The sequence below is a fragment of the Gallus gallus genome, chromosome 15, assembly GCF_016699485.2.
Source record: "Gallus gallus isolate bGalGal1 chromosome 15, bGalGal1.mat.broiler.GRCg7b, whole genome shotgun sequence".
NCBI classification, from domain to species: Eukaryota; Metazoa; Chordata; class Aves; order Galliformes; family Phasianidae; genus Gallus; species Gallus gallus.
In genome coordinates this window covers 3675220-3697494 of record NC_052546.1, presented here as the reverse complement: position 1 = coordinate 3697494, position 22275 = coordinate 3675220, and the positions used below count along the sequence as shown (strand labels likewise).

The following is a 22275-nucleotide window of genomic DNA, read 5'->3' as shown; positions in this document are numbered from 1 at the left end:
GTGTCCACCTACAAAATCTTCGTGCCGTATTCCAAAATTTGCATGTTACTCAGCACTGTGAACATGGTATGATTCATCACTGACTCCAATTTCCGAGGGAAAAAATAAGATTCTCTTTTAAAGAGTTTCCAAAACTAACAAATGAATAACATCTAAAGATTTTTTTTTTATTTTTTTTTGCATCAACTGATGCAAAAGGAATTACCACTGTTATTGAGGCATTAAGCATGGCTGCTATGGAACTTGCTATTTGTTTGGTTTAGTAAAAAGTGAGAAACAGAAAAGCCATTTAAAAAAAAATTGTTTAAGGCTACAAGAGAAATGCAAAGCCTTCTAAACTAGTTAGACTTCTAAACTGGTTAGCAAGAGGCACCGAGCTGATATATGCTCTGCCTCCTTGGAATCACTCATCTTTCATCTCCATCACTGCATCGCAGACTGGAAGCATTGCTATTTTTTTGACAACATTCTCATTTTTTCAGCTTCCAAAAAATCTCTAGACAGGGATTGTCAGCTCTAATTATGCAGCTCGTGCTGTGGCGACAGGTGGTTACCAAAAACTCAGAAATGACACATTGACTTTTGCAAATGGATTCTGAAGTTTGGGCTGTGTTCTTGACGAAAATAGCCATAAAGGAGGGAAGACAGGAGAATGCTGAGGGCAGTCACGTGGAAAGGGGAAGACTCTATCCTGGGCATCTCTGCACCTTGGCATGCCACAGGTGCCATGAGCAGATCACGTGCCAGGCCCTCCAGCAACAGATTGAATGGGATGCTCAAAGAACCACTCTTCAGTACAGCTTCCATCCATTAAGTGGGGACAACAGCACTTCTTACCTCAGAGAATATCATTAGTGGTTGAAGCTTCAGGGATGTAATATTTCTGCCCAAGAATTTCATCCAGACCGCAGACTTCTCTCTGACTCCGGTAGACTTTGATCCTACCCTAAAGGGCAAGCACTTCTGCCCTTGAACAAGAAGAGTCCTGCTCAAATTTCTTTCCAAAAAGCAGTGGGTTATACATAAATTTTAATGAGGTACACCAGCGAGAATTGGTCTGACCTAAACCACGCATGAAACCAGACCTCCACTGACTTAAGGGAGGTGAGAACGATACAGGAGAAGCAAATGAAAAGACCCTGCAGGGAGAAGAGAAGGCCATGATGAAAGCAGAGGAGAGTTTGAACTCTTCAGTGTTCTCAGACTTCAGCGTCCCATGAGCACAGATCTGCAGGCAGTTTCTTGAGTTAAGCCACAGCTCAGCTGGTGCTTAATAGAATAATGACCAAATGCTGCTGAAATTACTTTTGTAACTTAGACACCATCCTGAGCAAATGCACTGCACTTCAGTCACTTCAACACAGGGAAAAAGAGATGAAATGTGTTTAGCAATGGAAGTCTTTCGAGGTTAGTGTTACAAGGACAAAGAGATTTCCATCTTGGTAATAGGATGGTTTCAAACAGTCTTAAAGATTCAGTCCTCCTTAGATACTGAGTTTGCACAGCCAAAGTCTAGTTCTCTTGCTCCGGCAAGCAGGCAGATATCCAACATTACCACTTAGAAGAAAAAGGAAAAATCTGTTGCTATATACATACACTCATGCATGCATGCCAAGCTCTGGAAAGCTGGCCAACGCCTTGCAGTGAATGGAGAGAAACAATGCAACAACAAAGCATGAAAAATTTCTCACCGAGACCTATGGCTTTTTAAGCCAAAAATCATTTGCAGAGGAGCATTTAAGCAACACAGTGCTCCAACAGCACAACCGTAGCCATAACACACAAGTATCAGAGGAAAGCTGGCAGCAGCCAGCATGGACAGACTGAAATGCCAGAGTGCTTTCCAAACCACATTCACTATGAAAGTGACTGCGAAGTTTATACTGGAATTGGAGAACACGTCCTTTCCCACCAGAGCTGTGGGTTAGGATGTGACAGCAATGAGGGGATTTCTGTCCTTGCTTGACCTACTACCACAACTTTCTCCTACCATGGATGCCTATTTCTGAACAACTGAAGATAAATAACTTTCGTACTGGTTTGCAAAATGGCACATCGCTGTGAGCTTGCCATCCCTCACACCAGGAAGGTGTGGCACACAGATATCAGGCTGTGCCGATGGTTGCATGAGTTACAGCTGGTGGCCATGGCTGGGGCTCACTGCCTGACCCACCAGTTTTTACCAAACTCCTCTCCAAAAAGCTGCCCTCAGCTTGCTTGTTACCAAGCAAACTCCATGCAGGGCTGCCTTCTCTGCCTCTTCTACTGGGTGCACGCTCTCTACATAATCATTTCTGGAAGATGTCCAGTTCTCAATGCCCAGTGGTTTTGCTTTAATGGAGAGGGTAAGAAACAATAGTGATGAATCTATGTGTGAGTGCTGGGAACAGGATGGGAGTGATCCTGGTATCCTCAGGTATCCCACACAGTGAGTAGTGGCAGTGCTTCTACCATTCTTCAAGGAAAATCTCATCATCATTCTAATGTACCTCCAACCACCTGCAAGCGTTGCTGCTGCTAATGTTCACTGTTCATTTTACATCCCCCCACGAGCCCCTCACAGTGGTGCTGAGTGAAACCCAGGCTCCCTCAGCATCCCTCTGGGGACAGAAACAATCCAAAGCCACTTGCTCCCCTTCGTGAACAAAGGTCATTATTTTGATAAATTAGTTAAATCTCTCTCAGTCAGCAACAATGACTCTGAATTATTCAGCATGCATCTGTCTTTTCCCCTTACAAAAATGGCTTGTAAAGCAATAAGTGTATTTCATTTGAACCACTTCTTAAAGATGTAAGACAGTTTGGGTTCACTCCAGTGCCCCTTGAAGTCAATGGGAGCCTTTAGTTTAATTTCCATTTAATTAATTTCATTAAATTTGCAGATCATGCCAAGCAGGGAGGGGTATTAAGTACTTCAGTGAACAGGATTAGCATTCAGAATGATTTGATAGTGTGGAAAATTTTCTGAAATAAATAGATGCAACTGAAGAAAGAGCAAAGAACAAAGTTAGGTAAAAACGACAGAGTAGAGGAAGGGGAAAGATCAGTCTTGTAACAGCAGTGGGGAAAAGAGAAATGGTTTCCACACCTGGGTCCCCTCAGCCCATTTCAAAGCTGAAATTTTTAAGCTATATTTTCAGGTATGAAACATGTAATTTACAACAACTCCTGACTGTAGTGTATTTTGGACACTAAAAGAAATCCAAACCATGTAAAAACCACCCTTTTGAGCTCTTCTGAACTAGACAGGAGCCAAAAGTAGACTGCAGTGCTCAGTACCCTTCCTGATGACTTAGAATGAAGTCTTTGTGGCAATATAATTAATGCTCCTCAAATGCAATCAAATAAGTTTGCAGCACATAGACAAAGCAAATGCTATTTCATATTCTCTTCTTTCCTAATAAGATGTGAAAAAACACTAAGCATATTACACTAACCTGTATTTATAGCAAAAGTAACAGTAACGTACATTGCTTTTGCGTCCTGATGTGCAAGACAAGCCATTGCTTGAAAATTGATTGCATTTCATTAAATCAAGAAAATTCAAGGAAAAGCATATTAAAAAAGATGGGAGCAGAGGCATCTTATTTTCCTCACACAGCTAAACAAAGACCTGATTTAGGATCAGTTAAATTACTACAGATCAATATTATTTCATTTCCGCATCTCTTTCTTTGTGCACACTAATAAAATAATAATAACAATGGTGATGATGATGAACATTCTACATTTGAACTATTCCTATTATCTGTCTCTGCATTCTGCAGAAAAAAATTCTCCAATGCTTTGCAAAGTACATTCCAGTGAAGTCTCAAAGCTTATGACATAAGTGTGTGTATATGTGCTTTTTCATACAAATACATGTTTGTATGGCATAGATATTATTATCCTCATTGTGCAACTGAAGGAATGCAATGTTTAAGTGGCCTCCCCTTGGTCACAAAGTGCTACATGCAAATGCTCTGTGGGGCTGGAATCGAGACCTTGTTTGTCAGAAGTTTGAGAATGCTCAAGCAAAACATGAAAACAGCTCTACATAACATAAATAGGAAAGCCAAGCCAGAAACGGATTCCTCTCACAGACCTCCTAGAAAAATTTATGACACAAAAACACTCACGGACTGGACAGAAGTCAAGGTGAGGATTGGTAAAGCAATTTCTATTTCTCCTCTGCCATTTGACTTCAGAAAAGGTTCATTATCTGCTCATTTTGTTCATTCATGTTTTATTTCTAGCTATTTAAGACTGCCACAGGACTATCTGCAATAGGCAACTGCAGTTCTTGGTCACTGAAGTTCGGTACTGCTGGGAGATAAAGGTGCTACTGTAATACAAGTGTACAGAAAGAGACAGTCAGAGATGTGGTAAGAGCAAGTGTCCGTGCCTCAGGCCTATGGCTCTTACAGGGCACGAAAGAACAGACCAGATATATGGGATATAGGCTGTGATGTGTTTGGGGCTAAAAGTCAGCAAAGCAACAATAGTTTTTAAAACACACTTGGGGTGGATATGAGATTAGAAAAACTTTGGCTTTTGTCACTATAACCGAAGAGAAAACCAAACTGTGCTGTAGCTCTCACCTTGTCAGCCCTAATGTAGCTAATGGGGTTACGTGGTGCTGCAGTCAAGGTGCCATTTGGCCTTCAAGTTCAAAACAGTTGATCTTGCTGCTAACTTGAGCCTACAGCTCCTTTGAGCTTCCTTTCACTTTCAATGAAGTGACAACAGGGACACATTCAATAAAACGTACCAAGAGCTGGCCTCTGTGAGGACGGGGAATGGAAGGTAGAGGACAATTTGAAAGCATTTTGTAAGATTTCAGTTGCTTGTTCCCCACTGACTCTGATAGGAGTCATGCTGCTTTGATCTTCCAGATGCTTTCACACGCTTTCCAACCTGACAAGCACTCACACATTCTATCTGTTCACTGTTAAATCAAGGTGAGTCCTGCATTTTGTTATCTGAACTATCTTCAAACAACTAAAAGGAAAAATAGCCAGATTATAGGCAGGATACTCCACCTGAAAGCATACTGCCCTGCTGCCCTGACACATCTTGCACAATCTAAGTGTTTAGAAATGAATTAAATTAATAGTGAAATTGAAAAACTGATCAAGTTCTGCAGTGCCCTGGACAGACCTTCACCTCCTTCCAAAGACAGTTATATCCACCTCCAAAGAATCGTTTGTGAAAGCATTCATTAAGACATTCCCAGGAAAGTAAGGGTGAGGGGAGCTGCTTTCACCACAAGGATCTTCAGGAATTTCAGATTCAAGATTCTGATAAACATGTGATGCCTTCAGTCCTGTACAGGGCTCCCAAGCCCAATGACAGCAGCCTGTCATACCTCTGGCATTTCAGATACTCTTGCTCTTTTACAAAGACCTCATGGCCAAAACCCAGCAACACTCACGTATTTAGCGTTGATGTCGTGCCAGACATGCTCAGCTTCATCAAGTCTTTACTGCTTCACTTATGCTAATCCAAAAGCGCCCTGCAGAAGCATACCCTGGCCTGAATGGCAGGCACCTGGAGCAGCTGGGCAGCTGTGCCTTCTCTTGATTTCCAGACATAGTGAACAAACCAGACAGCCCAACTATATGTAAAGTTCCCCGGAAAAATGCACATATTAATGCCAAGCTCTGAGCACAGTGAGCTGGCAGGAGACCATTCTGGTTTTATCCTTCACACTCATCAGTGGGCTGAGCAGACCACAGATGACAGGGCTAAATATTACTGCAACTGCACAGAGCCCAAACTGCTACTGCAATTCCAACTGCTCACAGACTTATCTTTTTTCACTCAAAGCAGAGCAGAGGCTGGGCTGATTTGGTATCACCATGTTGGCTAAGCATACATTTGTCACTGGCAGCAGAGCAGAAGTTTTGTTGGTGCCATGCCACTCTCCTCTTGTGCCATTGCTCATTTACACTCAGTCTCAAGATCTGCTATGAAAAGTTGCATGCATTTGATGATTGCCGCTCATCAAATCATAGGGAGGGCAAGATTGACAAAGAGGGATCACCTCCTTACAGCAAGTTGTGTTCCACAGGCTCCACACAGCCCTCTGAGTGGCCCTGGGAAATCATTATTTGCTGTGAGATTTGTAGGTGAGCCATTTCACTCCCTATTTCACCCTCAGGTCAATGAGGGCTGTCTGCCCCAAGAAGATGATATGAGGGACTCACTAAGGTTATTCAGATTTTTTTCAGAAGCAGAGGTGATACCATGAAAAATTGTAACATAGGAAGAGAAAAGTTTCAGGATATGTACAGTTCCTCCCTGGGCTCTCCCGGCTGTGCTGCACCCAGACTCTGTGCAGCTATACGGACTTTCCAGTGGGCTGGCACCCAGCTGTTAAGAGCCTTCCCAAGACTTTTGTTTCTGTTTGTTTGAAAAGCAGAACTCCATGTAATGAAGGGAAAATGAAAGATGCAAAACTATCAACAGAGCTATGACTGCTCCAAAATCTCAGCCTGTAGTTACTCATGCCTGTAGGACTGATGAGAACTGAGCCACACTCCAACCTATTGGCTGCTACATTTTTTTTTACACAAACCAGTACCAAAAAAGAGTTGTTCTGTCACTTTCAGCTACTGTGAGGAGAACTCAGCACAGTTACAGCTGGAACTTTGAGCCTTCTTCCCTCAGACATGTGCAAACAAGGCAGATTTCAGCTTCTCTGCAGTGATAGATGGGTATGCGTGAAGCCTAAAAGACTTTCACAAGTTAAAATAAATCTTTCCACATTAGCAGACGCTTAAATGGAGACATCACTCACGTGACATCTGTGCCTGTCCTACCTGTTTTTATGTACAAAGTACCGTTCACAGATGTAGCCTGGCCAACTCATTTCTCTAAGATAGTTTTCTTCCAAATCTTGGTAACTAGGTAGCACAGAAATGTTTGCTATTTAGGATTTTGGATTAGAACAATTTCTCACTCCCATATCTATGTGTAAATTTTTTATCAATACAGACAAGATAATTTTCCAGTGGATCAATACGTGCTTCTTCCTCTTTTGCACAGCTTCTTAATGGACTGTGTGTGGAGCAGAAGCATATTCCCCCCAATACATTATTCCTCATACAATTTTAAAGCACGTTCATCTACTTCAAGCAGATCTGGTTCTTTCAGCTAGAAGTTTTGCAGCCTTAGGGATTCTTTACCAGATGAGCCAATGATCTTTTTAACACCTCGAGTTTCTGACATTCATATCTTGCATTAAATCAATCTCCCTTTCATGATTTTTATTTATACCAATGCTCAATTCTATTACAACCCTCTCTTCTGCTTTCTCAATTTCCTCTATTATTCTTTTTTTGGGTCTATAATATCATTTCAGTGGCTAAGTCATAGCCTGTCACTTCACATTTATGAACTGAAACATGAATGTGCATTATTACTTTATTTTTATGAAAATCCATGATAACTAATGCACTGATTGAATTTCTACCCAGAGGCTTTATGTCTGGTTTCACGATATCTGGCCTCTAACCTCCATCCCTCCAAACAAACTTTACATCTATATTTACATACTGGGATCGTTATAGTTCTTTATCTCCCTGCTCCAATCACTTCAGAAGCTATAATGGATCTAGGCAGGAGCTTAATTAGAAACTGCTCTTTTCTCTATTTTGAGCTACATTTCACGTGAAAGGGAATAATATGACTCTAACAAATGAAAGACTTGATGCAACCCCACAAAAGCCCCAGTCTAGTTAGATAAGTGTTTAGTGGAACAGACAATTATGCAGTGGGAGATCATGGTGGTGCCCCACTCCCTATGAAACTGGCATTCATTTTATTCCCATTTCCACCTTTATAACAGAACTGCTCTCAGTAATCTGGCTGTTTTATGATTATACCAATGCAGACAGAATCCCATTACATTCGATACACTTTTCCCTTATTTCCCTTTTCAGACGAGCAGGGAGTGTCCGAGCCCTAGGAGAGGTACTCAGTTGATCTTGGTCCCATAGCTCTGGCCCGCCTGCACTCCTGTCATGCTATAAAGTGCATAGAAAACATACAAAGCTTTTCCACTTGTAAATAACTGGAGTGGTCACTGCAGTGTCAGCTTCTGACAGAAGAGCTCCAGGGGTATTCCCAGGAAGAGAAAAATGCCAAGATCCAGTGAGGCTTGCCTGAGTGATAGCCTCGTTAACATTTAGCTCATTAAAACTCATTAAAACCATAGGGCAGCCTTGAAGCACCCATAAAATCTGATAGCAGAAAACTGATCTATACAGACATCAGGCTCCAGAAAACATAAAAGTGTTCCTCCTAATTCCATCCTGTGTGCTACAGATAACAGGTAAGGCTGAACAGAGCGCTTTGCAACTAAATTATTTTGAAAAGTGAAATTATTACATATTATTATAATAAAATTTATGATAAACCTGAGGATTCAGAAGAACATCTTCAACTTATTGCAGCTGGCTGGGGGATGAGAGCTTTCCTGTTTTGGGGCTGGTGGGACATGGCATGCTTGCTGCCAGACTTTGCCACAGAGAAGTACAGATTTCATCTTGATCTTGCACCTAAAATGATCTCTTGAATTATATTTTCCAAAAACCTGAAGGCCAGTGCTCAACTCCCATTAGACTATGCAAGCTCAGTGACCTTACATCACAGACTAAACCTCAATATTATAATCCAAGTTGTTTCTCTAATTCTTTCTTGGATAATTTCACTAAAAAAAAAAACAGAGTAAATGACAGAACAGACAAAGTCAATTACTACCAAATCCAGAGGGGTAGTTTATGGCCCTAGAGGACTGTCATAGTCTTGACATATTATAGCAACCTCTGGCAAAAGTATCTGACTACACACAATTTTTTTAACTAGAAGCTTGCAAACAGCTGAGCATTTCACCCTTGACTGTATGTAAAGCATATGACTCATATTTTGCTGATGACAGAGTGGGAAAGAGACTCTTCCACTGCAGATAATCCCCCTCCTCCCAGCACTGTAACACATGACTTTTTGATTTGCTTCCTGTGCTGCTAAGCAAAGGAAGTCCTCTCTCAGTTCATCTTACCCTGGGATAACCTTGATTCACGCCCCCTGGTAATTTCCATGTTCCTTTATCTAATTTTTTTCTGTGGTGGGCAGACATTTAATTTCAACATCTCATTTGATGGGCTCAGTTTTCTCAGAGTCTCCACAACAACAAACAATCCAATCCAGCCAATGGAGGAAACTGTGAGATTAAATGATAACTGTCAGATCTGGATACTAAAAATGCAGGAAGAGGTTACTCATACCTGTGCACAGCTTTCCCACAGCCTGAGATCCAAAGAAATAAATATCAATGAATGTAGTCCAGCTGAATCTACTTAGAGGAGTGAGAGTGGGAGATGGGATTCGACACATACATTGTTTAACCTGGCAACAAAGGGCACAACTTGGAAAACGAGTTGTCAAGGTGTCTTCAAAAATTAGCATAGTATGTACAGCAGTATTGCCAGAGGGACTGCTTCCTATCCTGTCTACAGAACAGTGTGAAATCCTTGTGATGAAATTCTCAGCCCTAGGGAAACAGCTGCTTTCAAGATTTGTTACAAGCTTGAAACTCAGCTCAGCGTCATCAAAACGTGTGAAGAACTTTCAAGGAAACATGTGCTGACTTATGGCTATGGCACTGAAACAGCTAAAATTGGCTCGGGCTGATCTTTGCTTTCAGCATTAAGCTGATGCCAAACCCTCTAGTGATGGTGAGAGCTGTACATAGACACAAAAAATGTTCTCCGCAAGGAGCAGGCTTCTGATCATCAAATAAAGTCCAAAGCAATCTCATTAACTAAACTGCATTCACTTCGGATTTTCAGTGGCAGAAATGAGATCTAATCATCAGCAGAAATTGTATGTGTGTGTGAGACTGGGCCTGACTTCTTTCTTTGAGTGATAGTCAATTGCAACTAAACTGAGATTAATAAGAAAGAAGAGATATAAGTTGGGAGAAAATATAAACTTTCTCTGACACCCCATCTGCTCACAATTCATGTTTATACTTTAAATAAACCTGAATAACCATTAAGAACAGCTGCGGCAAGTCTTTAAGTTTGTAATTTCTGGTAAAATTAATTGGATTTGGTGCTTAAATAGCTCCAATCCAAAAATAAGTTAAAGTAACAATGCAAAATGTGGCTGAAATTGGAAAGTTGTTCAGCATTTCTATGGGTAGACGATATGAGAAAAATAATAGCATCACTGCCTCCTGCAAACAAATACAGCACCCATGCCACAACCTCAGCGTATGCAGGAGACCAGATCCTCTCACGTGTAAAGAATGAGACTCTTACAGATAATTGTTTATTAAAATAAACTGGACTCAGATAACCCCTTGTATTCTGACATCTAAAAGCATTTTTCAGATGTGCTTTACTTGTTTACCTTCTCATGCTCCTGGAAGTCTTTCAGAAGCACTACATCAATGTTATAAATAACTGCAGAGAACAAGTAAGCGGGTAGCCGAATGTCAGAATGGGAAAGCAGAGAAGAGCTGAGCACACAAGCCAGGACTGCACTGCACTTGACAGAAGGAAACCACTCCACAGCATCTGCCTCTGCAACACACAGCTGCTGAAGTACTTAAGGACAGCATTTATTTTTTTTTAATTTGATTATTGTACACCAAAAACATCTCAGAGAAAGGATGGACTGGCCCTTCACAAGACACATTTGGACTCTGCCCAAGCTTACCTCGCTCTCTAAGCAAAAGTTGAGACCTTCTTGAATAAGAACCTGCATGAGCTATATATGGGCCTTAGGAGACATTAGGACACCGCTAAATATTTCATTGTCTGGAAGTTTTCAGAAGAGGTTACCAAGGGGACTGATACAAGAAGCCTAAAAGCTGACGACTCAAAGGGTAGGTAAGGACAGGAAAACAGAAATATATTTAAGAAATGGCAAGGACCAAATAAGTAACAGCAATAGACAGTACTGAACAACTGGATAACCACTGCAGAACCACGAGAGGAGTGAGAGACGAGGCTGAGTTAAGGTGGTGGATGGGCTGCATACTGCTAGCTGGGTGTTAGTCATGACAGCATCAACAGAGTCAAGCACTGGAGAGAGAAGTCCGTCCCAAGATGGATCTTGCCTAAGTCAAAGTTGTTTAGCTTGTGGCCTGATGTACAATGTCCTTATCTGTTCAGCTCCAGGAAAAGAGAGTTACAAGATTCTCTTAATTTCTAGGACCTCAGGAATGTCCTAGAAATTAATGCAGAATGGTCCAGATACTGGATAAAATGGAAGAAATTTTCTGTCAGCAGATCTGCATGTCCTCTGTTATAAAAGAAATCTGAAAATATTTCTAAATCCTTACTCAGCCAGTAATACTGTATCATGACACTTATTTTTACGTGCTGTGATTAAGTTAACAGGAGTGCTTCCTAAATAGCCCATGCTCTGACCTAGGGAGGGGTATGTATATTATTAACAAACATAATGATGGTGCTTAGAGGGTACATTTTATTCAGAGATCTCAAAGCACTTTTCAAGGATTTAATATTAATGCTCTTTATCTGTCAAGGTAATTCAGAACCATTATATATCTTTTGTATGTGTCTAGGCTATGATAGATAATAAATGGCGTGCCAAAGACTACAATAGCACACCAATGTCAAATCTGAAAGCGTATGCCAGAACCTGCACTACAACCAGCACATTTCAATATAGCATCTGAAAACCCATCTAATGGGTTCTCCAATTGTTATCTAATCTTATTAAGGCACAGACAAATGAAACGAAAATCAAAAGTCACACAATGTATGCAGACTGAGCCCTTATTAGGATCCGTAATGCTTAAAATCCCAACCCAAGCTTAACCACTCGTGCAGACTCTTTATGCATTACCTTTGAAGAAAGCACGAGACATCATTTTAAGTCCTGAGTTCACGATGTCCTTTTGATCTCAGCCTACCCAACACTTAGAGGCAATGGCTGTGTCCCCTCTGAACCATGTGTTCACCCCCAGCTCCTGGCTGCCAGGGCAGCACGAGGCGCTGAAACGTCCCTGGCTTCGTGCAGCACTGCTCAGCAGCAGCTATCAGCATGCTATCAACATTTTTCTCATCCTCAATCCAAAACACAGCAACATAGTAGCTTCTAGGAAGAAAATTAACTCTATCCCAGCTGAAGTCAGGACAATACGGCATCTTGTAACTATTTACTAGGTAGCAATAAAGCAGCACATGATCTGGGGGAAGGCTTAGAGCAGGAACCAACTATTAAACCAAGTATAAAAAACACATCTTCTAAAAGAAAGTGGCAGAGAGGCAATGGAACTGAAGAACACAATGAGTATTAAAGCTAAAGGGAACTTTTTAAAGAATCACAGGTTATAATGATTAATGCCAGTTTCTGTTTTGGAGACAGGTGCTGCTGGATGCTCTGAGCCCAATTTAGCTTTCATTTATATCAGTGCAACATCATGCGCTTCAGTACGGCACTGCTGGCTTAGACCAGTGGAATAGAGAAGAAAATAAATTTCTTTTTGTATTCAGCTTGTCTATTCCTTACTTTGTCTTCACATCAGTCCTTCTAGAGGTCATCCAATCTCTTTTTATTGAGATGATGGAGCACTTCTCAGTGCTGGGATACAGCACACAATGAATTGAGTTTTGAAAGCAGCTGAAAAAAGTAAGACACATAATCCCCTTTGAAAGGGGAATTGATTTTGACATTTCTACATGGGTATTTTTTTTGCTGTACAAATCTGACTCTCAGAAATAGGCAAAACACTTGGAAGATCATATTCACCACAATTCCTGGGTATCTTCACTAGGGGGATTCATAGGCACAGCACCAGGATAAGCCTTCCACATGGATGGCATCAGACTAACGATGTGACAGCAGGGAAATGCCTATACAATGCCAGCTCATTCAAATGCTCAAGCTATGAAATTGAACATTTTCCAGAATTTCAAATCTTTTTTCTCAAAAACGACCCCTTTTCCAAGACCAGGATAAAACTGAAGAAAGAAGAAGAAATCTGAAATTACCTTTCTGCAAAAGCAACAGCTCTACAAGCCTGGCCATTATAGTTTCTTTTGAACCTCTTCACAATCACTGCTGACTACTAGCTGTCTTCCTCTCATCATAAACATTTCATATCAGTGACTAAGAAGTAAAGCCATGAAGCCATGATCCCCAACCCAGTATTCAACAGAATTCCTCACTCAGATCCTCTTTGACATCTGTTTGGATATTCTTTTATTTTGTCTTGTTCTTCTTATGGTTATAAACACATTTGTCCCCACAATGCAACAGAAATACCACAGAAAGAAAGATTGCCATCGTGGCTCTACAAGAATGCTCATTCCTTCCCATTAAACAGACTTGTTGGTATCTTCTGCAAAAATTGGAAGAAGTTTCTTTCTAAGAATTATGCATTCAACTGTCCCACTCATAGTGGGATTTTCAATATGGGTGATGAGAGATCTCTCATACCAGAGAGATACTAGCACTGTCCCTTCTCCCTTGAAAACCAACATCACCAGCACATGAGCTCAACTCAGCTTTCATTTTGAATACTGTGTTTCTGAGTGTGTCCCGTATCCTGTTTACTAGATCAGACCAGGAAAAGTAGATTCTTTCTCACCATTGCTTCATACTAAGGTAAAAAGTTCAGAAAGATTTTGATGTCAGGAATACTGAAATTGAGCTGAAATGACAGGACATGATTTCATCATTTTCTATCAAAATGAAATGTTTAGACATTGCAGAAAATAAAAACATCCATTTGCTGACTTAAATCAAATGTTTGTTTCAAGACAGATCAAAGTTATTTGGAATGAAATAAGGCAGTTCAGCTGGTGAGAAAAACCACATTATATTGTGGGAAACCGCGGCAGATTGAACTTGATCTTCACCCAAACCCCAAGGCAGAGATTTATTTTTCCATAAATTCTGTCCTAAACAACCATATTCTATGCAAGTGTTCAGTCTAAACAAATCCCATTTGCTGATGGGAAAGTATCATCTTTGATATCATACAACAAACTACACTGACCACATCCACTTTTCCTTTCCACTTGGATGCTCTGAACCCTGTGTTATAAAACCTCAGTGACAACCTCTCCTGAATATTTCACATTGTGGTTAGCTAGTGGAATAGAATGTGGCTTCTGAAACAAGGGCTGCTCTTCTTTGCTGCTCTCCATCTCCTACTCTGCTCTACGCCCACTGCAGGTTGTATTTCTCCCTCCTGTCCCTCTCCTCCCAGTGACTCACTGGACACGCATCAGGCCAGGGTGAGTACAGGCTTCTTCCTTTGGACTGGGTGAGCTATTAAACTCAGTCAAGCATCTCAAATCACTCTTACAGTGGCTTAAATGTGAGAGATAGGAGGGAAACTGGGAGTCTTCATATACTTGTTTTTAAATTTTGGTGCATCTTTGCAGCACCTCCACCACCTGTGGCCATGCCTTGACCTGCATACGTGGTGGTTATCTTTTCCAGCTGAAAACTTGTGTAATCATGTGTCCAAGATTGTACTGCAGAAAGAATCTCAAATGGACCATCCCCAGCCACGTGCATGAGAGAAGCAACAGCACTAAAACTGCCAGTGCTAAACCAGAGAGCAGATAAAATCCTGGACCTGACTGTTTTCTCCTCTGATTTTGTACTCTGACACTCCACCAATTTTAAAAGAACTCAACTTTCCTCTGAAGTGCACCAGAGAAAGGAAGAAGAGAAGCAGCTGCTAAAAGTTTAATGTTTTAAAACACTGTTTGCTTCAGGCTATTTTAGATGCTCTGATACTTCAGTTTCTGTTAAGTCTATCACTTGGTTAGAAAGAAGTTATTTTGCCACAGATAAAACCAGGCTAAGTGTTACTGGAAGTTCTGTTTGTCTGCAGTAATATCTTAGAAATTGCCATGTGCTTTGTTACCTCCTTCATACAGTCCAAAGCAATCAGAATAGAGCAGCTATTAAGCCTTCACCTGATTGGGAGTAGCTACCTACCACATAGATACGGTTGGAACAGCCTGGTTTTGCATCTCTACCTGAAAAGATTGAAAATGCAGAGCGTTGAAAAGTGATGCTTTGGAGATTTCTGTGCTTTGGTAAGGCTAAAAAAGGAGCCATTCTCATTTGTGAAACAGCCTATAACTTTCCTCCCTTATTTTGGAATGGTTACTCTGTCAGTGTAGGCTAAATCATTTCACACCATCTTTTGCCATTAGTGATATTGTTTAAGGACTAACTTCTGTTCTGACTTATTCATCCAAGTTCAGGTAGATGCAATTTTGTAGAAGTGCTTTGAAGTCCACAATGAAAAAAGTGAGTAATAAATGTGGCTCCTGTAACTACAAGTTGAATGGGGATACCAACATCCAGCAGGGAAAATGAGCTTAAATTCTTCATCAAACAACACAAAAAAGGAGGAATAAAAGATGTTTTGTGACAGATGTGTCGAAAAACAGTAACAGTGAAGACACAGAAACCTAAGACTTTACATTTCAATGGGCATTTAAAGCAGACATTTTCTTCCATTTTTTATTCCCTTTCTCTAATGCCCAGAGAATAGAAACTCTAATTACTGCTGCATGCTGAAGGGTGGCCACTAATTGTATAACTTTATCTTCATTACATAAGATGTCTGTGAATAAGGCTTGGTCTGAAACAGAGCAGGTAAAACTCAGACATTTTCAATTAAAAGCTTACTTTAAACTGGTGACTCATTTTAACACTCCTGAAATCTGCCATTCTACTGCAGAGGAGTGAACTCTAGAGGGATGTTTGTTGAAGCCTGGAACATCTCATCTCTGACTAGATTTTCTATTTGATGTAGGTCTTGTCATTAGCATCATTGTGAAAGGGTATATACACTAGAAGCACACAAACTTTTATAAGTACATTAATGAATTTACAGATGACATATATATACATAGGAAGTACTACCACTTTAAGTTCTTTGCCAGGGTAAGAGAAGAACATATTACATACCAAAACAGTTGGAGATTTATATAGGGCAAAACAAAACAATTTGATAAACAAGAATTGCGGAAAATAAAATTAACGTTTAAAATATATTCCAAATGATATATTTGCTTTCAAATTATTTTTCCAGTTCTCTGAATAAACTGAAAAGTTAATTAATTTATGTGAGTGAAGACTTAGCTCATTAACTTCCACAACACAAGGCAAGAAAAACAACTTATTTCTTTACATTTAAAAACTTAGATTCAGTTCATCAATTTGCTGTATTTGGCAGATTTATCAGATTCTAAGGGGCTCCATAGACGCAAAAAGGTTGTCTGGATTAAGACAGTCAGAAAGACATTTAATCAGAAAATGCCAGCATGGTGGCTATTCACATAAATAGAAGACCTGAGTAGATTCTAAAATGAAAACACAAAAGAAGATGGACTTCTAAATTGCATGGGCTCATCTCGTGTAAAAGAAATTATCATGAAGAAATTGCTTAAAACAAGTCCAATAAGTATCAACCTTGCAACATTTTGACAAAAAGTTAAATCTGTTTAGAAAAAGTTCAAGGGAGATCATTTGAATCCATACCCAGCTCTATTCTTCAATTACCCTGCTCCAGGTTGTCATTCCCTCTGTGACATAAAGTTACATATCAAACTTCCAACAGTTCTCCCATATGACAGTAACAAATAAGCGCCTGCACTCTACTTTTCCTTTAAAGACAATCACCTCCACCAGGAAGAGTCATTTTCAGCTAATGGGGCCCAGAGAGGCCTGCTTGGAGATAAACAATACCCTCAGCCTTTCCATCTAAAGTAAAACCAAGAACATAAGAGGAAGAATGCTTAGCATTCCAGTCAGTTTTAGTCTAAGGCAAATTTCACAAAGGCCAAGTCCTCAATATGGTACAGTTCACAAAAGTTAATGGGAAAACAGTGGTTTCCAGCAGCTGAAGGGGTGGCCTGGAGTATTTTTAATCATTTTGTGATATGCTGGTTATGTTAAAAAAAAAAAAAAAAAACAGCAACAAACATTTATTTGTAGCCATGTCTTTCATTTTGTCTTCTCATGTGACAGTCATGGGTAAGTTTGCAAAAGCATATAAGCTGCTGTACATGAGCCAACATTTCTGTCACCATGCTGGAACGCCTTCCACCGTATCTCCAACAATCATCATGGTTGACTGTGGCTTCCACTACAATAAATGTACGTGAATCATTAACCAACCTGAGCAGAAATATGCAGGGCTTCTTATAAACTTTTAATGTTTACCGGTACAAGATGAATGTCTTCATGAATCAGTACATCTCTTGAGGGTCCATCCTGACCCTAAGATTTCAACAAAAATGGTGGCTTAGAAAGCTTCCTGCAAGATGTCTCCTCATCATTTACTAAAGAAGCATACACTGAGAGTAAAAGGTATGAATGGCATTATATTTTCTCCTGCTGCTTATCTTTCAAAGAAGATCAGCCTATACATCTGTTGCACAGAGTAAATCCATTGGTCAAGTGTCTTATCAAGTAGTTGTCAGTCCATGGCTGGTAGGCAACATGCTTTCTGTGGGGCACTCTACGAGCTGCAGAGAATCACAATTTCAAAGCTAATGTTTGCAGGACATGACTGGCTTAGTACCAAGAAAAGACATGAGCTTTGAGTCACACAATTCCTATACCAGTGTGGCAAAGTAACTTCAGAGGAACTATTTCCTTTTCTAGAAGATCAGCTGCCAACTTTCCTGACCCCACACAACCCAAATAACTGAAAAGTAAAAAGCAGAGGTAGAGTGAACTCTGAAAATACTTTTCAAAGGTGGGAAGTGACAGGCAGTTCACATATTTGACATGTAGATTGGAATATATGCAATTTCCTGTTTGTTTCATTGCTCCACTGAACCAGTCTACACATAATAGTGATAATAAACCTTAGTTTCTCAGCAGCAGAACAGTCAGAAAAAGAAAGAACTTGTCACATTAGAGAGCATCACTGTTTTGTTGGGCCACTCCCTTGGTGCAATGAAGCAGTATGAGCCTACCTTAATGACATCTTCATCTGATGATCTGCACTCCACGGATTCCAGAAGATCAGTCACAGTCCCATCATCTTCTACAGAGATCACTTTGACAGGGACAGCCACTGTTTTCCCAGTGAGAATAGCTGTGTTCAGGATCTCTGCTTCCTAAGAGACAAAAAAAGCCCTTCTGATTAGCATATTTCACTATTACTTCATTAATACCACCTAGAATCAAGCATTACATTAATTTCTAAAAACAATTCTACGAACTATTCCAAACAAAGTAGGCAGAAAAGAATTTCCTCCCTTCAATCCTGGAACCAAACTTCCAGTTCTGATTTAGGGCTGTTAAGACATTCATGATACCATAATTACTCTTTCATGAATTCTCATCAAGTGTCAGAGCAACCTGGGACCCAAGGCATGGTACTGTGCCATACTAACAAGATGTTTCTTGCTTCTAGCAACAGTGAAGACTCCATCCTGAGCTCACTAATGACCATGCTGATCACATAAAAATAACATACCTTAAGTTTGGCTGTGTTATCCAAAAAACATACACATGAAAGAAATTCTAGCCTTAAACGCAAGCTTTAGGCTGGTCTTGAACGCATGTGTTGGCAGATCCAGCTCATGTCCCCAGTTTACAACTAGCGACAATGGCTAGTGGCAGTGCCTCGCATGACAGGAAAGATCCGGGTTCTCTTGCTCTACTACCTTCTGATACCCTTCTGTGTAGAGTGATACCCTTCTGACCTCATCCAAAGGACTTAATGTGATGCAGGGCAGCACCCTTAGTTGCCTGGATGTTATGTCAGGCATGCACAGCAGGTACCACTGACTTGTGCCAAGATATACAGGGAGCCCAAATTGGTCCCTGAATCCTTCATCTCCTTATTGCAGAATATTGCTCACTCCTGGAAAGGTCTCCAAGCTTTTCAGAATCGTGCCTGGAAATCATAGACTATCCCACAGAACAAGAGGCTCTTGATTTCAGCTGTCTCTTGTGAAATAAATGCTTCCAAAGCCCCCCAAGTGCTAACTGCTCATTACCCAAATAGCTCACGCTATGAGCTCTGAGATTGACCTGATTTCACTCATGGAAGACAATAAAGTAAGAGACTGAAACGGAGTTACCGGGAGATGATGACTCCCCCTACTGCCTCTTGGGCTAAGGAGGAGAAGCTGAGACTTCTCTCATCTAAAGGGTATGGATCAAAAAGACCTTTTCTTATCACTTAAAGAAACAGAGATACTTTATTCAGACTCAGAGCAATATTTAAAGAAAGAAAAAAAGCTCATGCTCTTTTGATAGCTGCTTTGCTAAAGTTTCCCATCTTCATTGTGTTCTTTAGGGGAGGGTAAAATAGGATTTCACAAAAAGAGATTTTATGAAAATCTTCTCCCTCCCCCAGCACAAAAGCCTTCAGATATTTTGAAATTATCATTTTTATCGAGATGAGAAGTGTACTGTAAGGCCCATCTGCCACGAGTGCACGTTTGGGCTCAGAAGAGGATATACTGCTCAGGCAACTGAGATCTTGGGAAGATTTGCAATTAATTTTTCAGATTCTCTTACTTATTTCCGATCTGAGCTTCTCAGTGAAGTTACCACATGCAGGTTATTTAGATCCAATTGCCACTCCTGTAGGCTCCACTGAGCTGGAAATGGGGCGGTTCAACAGAACAAGTGCTAATAAGCATCCATGATAATTACAGGATCCAAGCATTAGGTTCCTATCTCACAAACATTTGGGCACGAATTGCATTTCATTGGGACTGTCTGAGGCCATAGCAAATGCATAGCTGCTTGCAACTAGTACCAAGCTGAAAATGCCTGCTCCCCAAGCAGGAATGCCCTTATTCCCTCAGTCAGTAGGTTACAAAATTAACCTTGTAATTATTTCATGAAGTAAAGAGAGGTTTAATAACCAAGCCTCTGAAACAGTGTGATTAATGAGGTCTGCTCACCAAGGGCAAATGTAATTTCCCTTGCTAAGAACTAGTAACTGATAACGTTCCTCAAAAGCTTCATGAATTTCTTTTGAGTTTCCAAATTCTGAGTCCTGACTTTGGACATTCTGAACATGGACCACATCCTAATATACATGATACCTGCTGCTCCCTGGAAATGCATGCAAAACCACGTTACTCAGTACATCAGCTATGTCACTGTCACTAGCCTGTGTTCCTTCTCAGCCACTTTTTAAAAGCACATCTAGCACACAGGGAATTTCTGTGTGCCCAAAGTCTCAGCTGGCTTCAAAGCTCCATAACTGACATTCTGCCCCCAGAGCCACCGTCCAACAGAGCTGAACTTCAACCAATCATGGCAGTAATCCTGAAGACATTAATGGGAACGCTGAAACACCAGGAGATAAGTGTATGCATAGCTGATTCTAAGAGAAGGAAGTAAATTCATGTTTTATCTCTATCTAAAATCAAAGGTTCCAGACTCAAGGTTTTATAGCTTTTGTCTATATTCACATTCTAGATATATGTTCACACCAAAGTGTTTATAGAAGTGTGCACAGTCCCATCAGCACAGTGTTCAGCATACGACAGTGCTGCTAATTCTTAGGCAGTCATAAAGATGTCCATCCCTTACTTCTCCAAAGGAAAAGGGGGTGAAAAAAATTATTGTCTGGAGTTCATGGAAATAACTACAGTTATTTTCTATCAGTAAGTGTGTGCCCAGTCCCAGGAAAACAAATCAACCAGTACTTCTCTAAAGCAAAACAAACACAAAGCAAGCAGGCAATGTCTGCAGCTGTGCTGGACTAACTGAGCTGTACATTCTGTTTGCAGAGTCTTCAGTATTTCCACACACAGGGGTTTGGAGGATGATTTCTTTAGGCACCTGGTTTACATCTCTCCCTTCAACGTAGAGGCATAATAACCATTTACACCAACTTATGCAGCGAGGGCAGAGTAAAATGTTTTTTCAGTCATTTGTTTAATGGTAGAAAGGGCTTAATGTTCCCATGGTGAAAGCATATGAAAATTATTTCATTTGAGGAAACAAACATGATGCTTATTTAGCTACATAGAGATTTATGGATCAGAGTCTCAGCATGTAAAAGCTATAAATCTAAACAGTTTCTAATTTAAAAGTGTTACTTTTTGCTGCTTAAGTGATAACGGGATATTCTGGAGAAATATTACTTTCTTTATCCATAACTAACACAGATTATGTGAGATATCAAGTTAGGGCATTGCAAGATGGAAATGCTTACAGGTTTTGCAAAGCTATGGCTGAGTACTCAAGACCACAACAAGCTGATTCCCTGAGCAGCTATTAAAAAGCTGCTGATCTTCCTCTAACCACCACGTAGCATAACTCACATACATGGATCCCCTAAAATAACCAAAGGAAATAGGAAGAGCAATCAGAGAAAAACATTTTTCTCTCACAGTAGAAATGGAAGACCAGGTAATCGTTATTCTGAAATTACTACTGCATTCAAAAAATGGTAATACTTTCCAAGAAGATTCTGGAGTGAGCATTCTTTGCCTACTGAAGAGATTCATATTAAATAACTGAGCATATTAAGCCCTCCAGCAGAAGCATATTCAGAAGATGCTCGCAGTAAGTATCTATTTAAGTAGATATACAGAAGGGAACACCTATTAGTCTTTCAGTTTTAATTGGTAGCTTCTCTGCAATTTAATTTCCCTTTGGATATCTTTTGCCTTATAATTCCTGGGGTGAAGAAAGGACTTTAACAATATCTTTATAAATCATAAGGAATTTCTCTTCTTCCCTTTGTTCTCTCCCCATCAACATGGTTTACTAATGTTTGTATTAATAATGACTTCTAAAATAAATATACAACAGATTTACGCACAGCTTTGAGTCCCCACATCAGGTTTATATCAGAAACATTTTCTTTGATAGTAAAACACAAAGAAAAAGCTGGTAGTGATTGTCAGCTTTCTTTTCCAGGAGCATTTAGCAAGATTCAGGAGGCTGTAAAGCTGAATCCCTGTTAGCCCTCACAAGGCTCACACCACCACAAGCAGCAGTAAGGCACCAGCCTGCTTTCCAAAAAGACCTCCAGACATATTTCTTCACAACAACTTGGGCTGATCTGCAGCTCATACCCTTAAGGAGAAGGAATACTTGTCCTACCACGGTAAACAGGGAAAAACTATTATAAAGCCACTGCAGCTCTACAAATCATGTTTCATAAGCACAGCAGACCTCCAGTTACGTTTCTGATTACAGCAGTAGGATACATTACATTATTTACAGACTAAATGTCTAGCTTCTAAAACCAGGCTTGGTTCTTTTTGTTTTCAATAGGTATCTTGG

General features: G+C 40.3%; 1 protein-coding gene across 5 annotated transcripts in view; it reads right to left on the bottom strand.

The window, feature by feature from the left end:
* Positions 1-22275, bottom strand: part of TMEM132D (transmembrane protein 132D) — a 192741-nt gene that overhangs the window by 18829 nt on the left and 151637 nt on the right. For 4 of the 5 annotated variants that reach the window (XM_025155705.3, XM_025155707.3, XM_025155708.2 and 1 more), the window contains one exon: positions 17982-18125. In XM_025155705.3, the coding sequence (XP_025011473.2) occupies positions 17982-18125 (144 nt within the window). Of the gene's footprint in view, positions 1-17175; positions 17278-17981; positions 18126-22275 lie in introns of those variants that run through there. The other variant, XM_025155710.2, reaches the window with a different exon arrangement.